Source organism: Cryptomeria japonica, chromosome 8 (assembly GCF_030272615.1).
Source record: "Cryptomeria japonica chromosome 8, Sugi_1.0, whole genome shotgun sequence".
Classification (NCBI taxonomy): Eukaryota; Viridiplantae; Streptophyta; class Pinopsida; order Cupressales; family Cupressaceae; genus Cryptomeria; species Cryptomeria japonica.
In genome coordinates this window covers 632,991,884-632,999,363 of record NC_081412.1, presented here as the reverse complement: position 1 = coordinate 632,999,363, position 7,480 = coordinate 632,991,884, and the positions used below count along the sequence as shown (strand labels likewise).

Here is a 7,480-nt window from a genome sequence, read left to right as displayed (position 1 = left end):
TTTTAATGTTGGAAGATTAAATGAATAACGGCCATTTACAAATTTCTTGATGTTCACCATAGATTATAAATAAAAATACTTTACGTGACAAAATTTAAGCCCTGGAAATTTAATTTGTGCCCTCCGATTTCTTTATTATTCTTATATTTTTTGAGTATGTTCCAGTGATCCATACAGAATATTCTATTTTTGTGTATGTTGTATGATCTGGTCTGTGTTTTCTAGCGATCTCAATTTTAAGTGATCAGCACCAATATTTGTGGAAAAGAAATGGACAAGATATAAGTCTACTAATAATTGGTCAATGTTGGAAATAATTGGAATGAAATATAATCTGAGAGAAATTATGTGGTTACAATTTACATAATTAATTTTCCATATTGACACGGCAATTTCCTGCTTTACACGTTATCCTTACCATCGTATGACTTTTCCATCGTTTGAAAAGTACACAAAAACGACAAAAAAATTTAGTGTGTGGATGTCCTCTTTCTTTGCAGACGCGGCACTCTTCACACAACAACATTTAACCACAGTAAGTAAGCGATATATTCATCATTCTTTTCCCCTGATTTCTGATGATCTCTTTTCTTTCAAAGTAAGATAATAAGAATTTTAGTGTCCGAAAACATGGAAGCTATGTTTTCATGTGGCAGAGTTGCATTTGCAATCATAGCAATATTATGCTGCTTCACTTCCCCTGCAATTGCATGCCCCTTCCCTGAAAGAAATCTTCTTCTGGATTTCAAGGCAGCCGTTGTAGATGAGTATAACACTCTAACTTCCTGGCAAGGATTCAATTGCTGCACGTGGAGAGGAGTCAGTTGTAATATCCGCACAGGCCATGTTTCTCGACTGGATTTGAGTGGATACAAATTGAAAGGTAACAACAGTTCATCGCTGTTCCAACTTACACAGTTGGAGCACCTCGATCTCAGTCACAACCACTTCAAGGGTAAATTCAGTTCTCCCCATAATCGGAAGTTGAAGAGTCTCACTTTTCTTAACTTGTCATTTGCTGGATATGTAAATGAAACCTCTCTGGGTTCTGTAAGGGAATTTTATGTGAGTTTGGAAAGCTTATCAAATCTGGTGAGCTTGGAATACCTCTCTCTTGCTGCAGTGAACATCTCTGCAAGCAAAGAGTGGGGTGAAGCTGTTGGCAGTCTACCCAACCTTCAAAAACTCCACATCTCTGACTGTGGGCTTGGAGGACCAATTCCCAATTCCCTTCTCAACCTCACCTCTCTCCTTCATCTCGATCTATCAGACAACTATTTGTCAGCACATATACCAGCTTGGTTTGAAAATGTGACTGGGCGCTTGCTCTCTCTTGATCTCTCTTGGAATGGGAATCTTGGAGGAGACATTTCTTTCCTTGGACAACGAAAGTCTTCTTTGTCACTAACCAGCATTGATCTTTCAGGGACAGCCATGAAGGGCCGAATTCCATCTGCTATAGGGAATATCTCATGCTTGGAGCATCTTCGTCTGAGAGATACCAGAATTGAAGGTGAGATTCCAGCTGCTATATGGAATTTGTTGTCCTTGCAAATTCTGGATCTGTCAGATACCAGAATTGAAGGTGAGATTCCAGCTGCTATAGGGAATTTGTTGTCCTTGAAAATTCTTGATCTGTGGGATACCAGAATTGAAGGTGAGATTCCAGCTGCTATAGGGAATTTGTTGTCCTTGCAAATTCTTGATCTGTCAGATACCAGAATTGAAGGTGAGATTCCAGCTGCTATAGGGAATGTGTCGTCCTTGAAGAGTCTTTACCTGTTCAATACCAGAATTGAAGGTGAGATTCCTCTCTCCATAGTCAATCTCTCTAAACTTGTTGAATTGGAGCTGTCCAGCAACAAGTTAACTGGGATAATCCCACCTTCATTGGACTCACTTTCTTCCCTTGTTAGTCTTCACCTTTATGCCAACAAATTGAATGGTACGATTCCACCTACAATTTCAAATCTTGTTAACTTAAGAAGCCTTTGGCTCGATTCCAATAGCTTAAGCGGCCTCATTTCCCTTTCCGTATTCGATAATCTCACTAGACTTAATGACCTGTATCTTTCTGCCAATCACTTAACTGTAAACATTGATTCAACATGGATTCCGCAGTTTAAGCTTTCCTATTTGGGACTAGGCTCTTGCAATTTAGATAGAATTCCATCGTTTCTTGTGACCCAATACGACTTGGAATATCTAGACCTATCTGCTAATAGTATCCCAACAAATATTCCATCTTGGATATGGAACTTACCCAGCCTTTATAGTTTGAACCTTAGCTGTAATCAATTAACAGGGTCATTGCCATCTAGACTAACCTTACCCAAGTATTCTAACTATGTAGATTTGCACAATAACAGCTTACAAGGTGCTCTTCCACTTCCTCCTGCTCGTGTTGATCTGCTGGATCTGTCGATGAATCAGTTTAATGGTTCTATTCCTACTGATATTGGTGCATATCTTCAAAATACAGAATTCTTATCCTTGTCGAGGAATAATCTCAGTGGAGCGATTCCAGATTCTATTTGCACTTCAGATTTGCAGGTTCTTGACCTTTCAAATAATACGCTGAGCAGTGTCATTCCTGCTCATTTAACCAGGAATTGTTCTTTTCTTAGTGTTCTAGATTTGGCGGAAAATCATCTGGAAGGTAAAATGCCAGCAGAATGGGGCAACATTTCAAAGATTCATACATTGAAGCTCAATGGTAATCATTTGAGAGGAGTTATTCCCTCATCCATTTCAAAAGGCCGATCTCTGCAAGTATTGGATTTGGGAAATAATGATTTGGAAGGAACCGTTCCCCACTGGATTGGAAAGCTATCACAACTGCATGTGTTGGTCTTAAGGTCTAATCATTTTCATGGTAGCATCCCACGCCAGGTAATTGGCCTTCCAAATCTTCAAATTTTGGACCTTTCTGGCAACCACCTTTCAGGACCCATTCCAGGAAACCTTACAAACTTGCTCGCAATGGTCAATGCATCGCAGAGTAATCCAAACCATTTGGAAGATGTTAGATATACAAATAAAATTACAATTTCCTGGAAAGGCTGGGATGTTGAATTTGTGAAAGTTCTATTCATTCTTAAATGTATTGATCTTTCAAACAACACCTTATCAGGGAGCATTCCTTCTAAAATGGGATCTCTTCAAGGCTTGATAGCCCTTAACCTTTCAAGGAATCATCTGAGTGGCCGAATCCCAAAAACATTGGGACACATGGATCAACTAGAGTCTCTGGACCTCTCGCTAAACAGTTTGAATGGCAACATCCCCTTAGAACTTGAGTTCCTGAGTTATTTGGAGTTCTTGAATCTATCTTACAACATGCTTGATGGAAAAGTACCCCACGGAGGACAATTTCTAACTTTTGGAGAGTCATCCTACTTAGGCAATTCTAAGCTAAGTGGGATTCCATTTACCAATATAACCGTCTGCAACAACTCTTCTGGCTATGGCAACTGCACAAGTATTGAGAAAATTGGTGTAGCAAAGAATTCAGATGGTGAAATGATAGGATGGGCAGTCGGACTTGGATTGAGTTATGGTTTGGGATTCTCTATTGTGATTGGAGTATTGACTTTAAATAAGAGGGTGAGAAAGAGAGCCTTCGATTTTTATGATGTTGTAATTTTAGCTATTGATGGGTGTATAAGAGGTTAATAGATGAAAGTAGATACAACTGCATAGAGGGTTTTGTTAGTATATGGCCACTGCAAATTGATTAGCATGAGGTGAGCTAAAAATTGCTGGTGTTAATGATGACGGAAACATTTCAATGTGTACCATATGAAATTCGATATGTTTTCTTGGTATTAGCTTTACAAGTGTAAAAGGTGTTTTTCTTTCCTCAGTGTAAGAAAGAGGTGAACTGGAAGTTTTTTTAAAGTGTTTTTGTTTTAATAAATAATTTAATGTGTAAAATGAAATTTTATGGGATGAATTTGTATATTTTATTATTTTAAAAAATTATAGTATTTTATTTGATTTTTATTTTAAAATTTATTATGTTTTATTATACTTTATTTTGATCTCTAACAATTTTTATTAATAATTTTTTAATTTAGAAATATGTTATATTATAAGATTATTTTTTGGACCAGATCATATAGTCAACCAAATTTATGTCTATTTCAAAATGTAAATGTCTTGCTTTGTGGGTGATCTTTCTACAATATGTTTTGGAGCAATTGAACATCCCATCCCCTCCATAGGATGAAGCTCACAAGCCCTTCTTTAAAGGATATATCCTAAAGAGTAAAATATTTCCTAAGAAAAAATTAAGATTGATAAAAAATAAAAAAGCAAACTAGATGAGGAAGGAATGTATGTTGTAATGCTCTTTCACAAGATTTCTTCGTGGCCTTTTTTATCACACCTGATTTTTCACTCACTCAACCAACACATGGAGAAAACATAATGCATTAGCATAATCATTGCACAGATAGAAAATTTATGCTACAAAGGCCTAAACCCTAGACTAGAAAGAAAATGCTTGTAACAAAACATATTAAAACTTTTTTTTTCTTTTCACCATACAACTAAAACATTAATTATCCCATGGATAGAAGTGAGAAAGCCTTGCCCAAAAAATTACAGAGATGGCCCTTCACAGAATGAAGGAATGCTAATTATTTCATGAGATATGAATTTGACATGATAAACTAATCAATATATGTATATATAGGTATATAGGTGAGCTTTGATGGCTATGAAATAATCATTCAAAGACTCCTTAATCCATAATTAGATGTTTCTATCTATTTGCCTATAGTTATGTGTTTCTAGATATTTTTCAAACAATCCTCTAAAAATATTTAGATGTTTCTATACATTGTTTAAACCATTTTTATTAAATATATGTGGGGGGATCTTGGAGTGGCAACACTAGTGGGGGTAAGTGCCCCCACACCCCTTTTTAGCTACTGAGATCTAAATGCAGTTGAAATAAGACCACTGCACAATGAGTACATATTCCAATATGGAATTTTACAAATAGTAGGAATAATTGATTACAAAATATTTACAAGGTTGATTGTAACTTAATCACAACAAACAAGAGATAAATAGGTTGGATTCCTAGAACTTTCACCATTAAATATACTTGGTTTTTCTTTATTGTTTCCAATATTTTACCTTTGGATCTTTTATGAAATACAAAGTGCTAATTGAAACACTCAATGATTTGAATAAACCATTTCTTAAAATTAAATTATATTACCTCATTAAAAGTATGTAATTCTATTAGATTTAAAAAATAACGGATGAAATAGATGATATTTTGTCTATAATAATTCAGCGTAGGTTAACTATTTTAGAATTCTACAAAGCATTGAGTGAACTAAAAGTGCTCTACAAATATTATATCAACTTACAACTACCCTTTGTATGGCTTCTTGCTTTCATAGAGCTCTTATTGTCATGATGCTAGATGCAACCTAACTTTACAATCATAAAAGTCACAATCTAGACTTTACTTGGCAAACTTCCCAACTATGATACCACTTAGATTTATTGATATTTCAATTAATGATTTTTTCATCTTTTTAATTTTTTAAATTCGTGCATGTAAATTTTTTTAAGAATGATCACATATTTACATCAATTAATTAATCTTATTTCTTTCTTAATTATATATTTCATTACGAATCAACATACTATTATTGTAATATAAAATATTATTAATATATTTATTTTATAATCATCTATAAATAAAAAGTTCACTTAACACATACCAATCAATGGTTATATTTAGAAGAAACACAACCACTAGTTGTCACAGGAAAACTAAACTATCCTTTCAAAATTAGAAAGTTCATTGCCTGATGGATTTGTCTTTCCCTTGTTCAAGACGGAAAAAGACATGTCGATTTAAGAATGAATGCAAATTGAATGTTCAATTGCATATTCCGAACATTTTCTAGGCAATGAATTACAAGTATTTGTGGTCAAACCAAATGTTGTGTGAATTTCTAGTCATTGCCAACCATTGTTCTCAATAAATAAAATGAAAGTCACATAAATTTTTTTATTGACTAAATTTCTTTTAGAGCGACTCTTCCCAACAAATAAAAGTCACATAATTGACTTAGAGAATGTGATAAACTAGAATTGTATTAAATAGATATTTGGTGAGCTTACACAACAATGAACAACCTTTTAAATTATAATAAAATGTTTTAAATTTTTTATTAAAAATTATTTGTCAAAGATATATATATATATAGTTGAAAAATATTATATATTTTAAGAATATAAATTTATGGGTATAAAATCAATCTAATTTCTAAGATAATAATTTTATTAAAATGTTATTTTGATTTTGTACATTAATTAAAGTACATATAAAAAAATAGCTAGCTAAAATTATAATTATTTTTCAAAATTTCTTATAAAATATTACATTAAAATCGTGTAATTTAGGAACAACATTTCTTATGATTTAAAAGAAATTCATATATTTTTAAAAGTTTTCTTTAGTAAAAGTATATTATTCTTGTTAATCACTTTTCATTAAAAGCACTCGATAAATATTCCTAAATATTTTTTATCTTTTTGTTTACCTATGTCAAGATATGAGAATGTGTTATGTAATATAATTTGATCAATTTTTTTCGAGGAAAATATAAATTTTCAATGTGAAGACTAAAATACAAAGTTAATTAAAATTTTTAAAATCCATAAAAATATTCAACTCCCTTGCATTCACCACATATAGTTTCTCTCGTTAGAAATAAGAAAATGTCCATACAATAAGTTTAATCTATATATAAATTATACGATGATGTACTAAATGTGATGCTAGGATATATTATGTAATTAAGGGATTCTCTAGAATTTATAATTCATTCTCATGTTTATGCATTCATTTTAGATTATATAAATTTAATACCTATTTCATTCTTAAAAGTTGCACAATATATACTAATCTATTAATCTTCCCATTTCTATACACTTTAGTTCTCACTTCTATGCTTCCTACATTGTAATAAATAGATCTTTGAGTTTATGATTCCTTAGTTGCACCTATGACTCAAACCAGTTTTACACATTATATGGTATATTTTATTATTACATTATAGAACTAGGAAGCTGCTAGATTCAGTTTGAACTAGTTTTCTAGAAAGGATTCCTATTTTTTTTTTAAGAAGGTGGGTATTCTCAGACAATAAATACCCCATCTTTGCCTTTTTGGAAGGTATGTATCCCTAATGAGGATCCATTCTCTTTGTGTCAAACTGCATATCCTTGATAAGGATCCCTTTACCCTTATTTGAATGTGTATCTATCATTTGTGATGATGCCTTCCTTTCTTAGATGTGTGTACATCCTTTATAGGGATATGTTACTCACTTGGACACATGCATCATTATTGTGGATCTCTTCTTCATGCTAAAGGTGTGTTTTCTTGATATGGATCTCACTCTTATCCTTAAGGTATTAGTATAAAAATATGCTAACATATAAA

At 32.8% G+C, this 7,480-nt stretch overlaps 1 protein-coding gene across 1 annotated transcript; it reads left to right on the top strand.

Annotated features, from left to right (window-relative positions):
- Positions 1 to 630: 630 nt before the first annotated feature.
- On the top strand, positions 631 to 3,675 carry LOC131079520 (receptor-like protein 19). The gene has a single exon (XM_058017488.1). The coding sequence runs from the start codon at positions 631 to 633 to the stop codon at positions 3,673 to 3,675; it is 3,045 nt and encodes a 1,014-aa protein (XP_057873471.1).
- Positions 3,676 to 7,480: the final 3,805 nt, after the last annotated feature.

Bases quoted from the DNA above. Each gene is read 5' to 3' on its own strand.
- LOC131079520 (XM_058017488.1), top strand. From the start codon at position 631: ATGGAAGCTATGTTTTCATGTGGCAGAGTTGCATTTGCAATCATAGCA.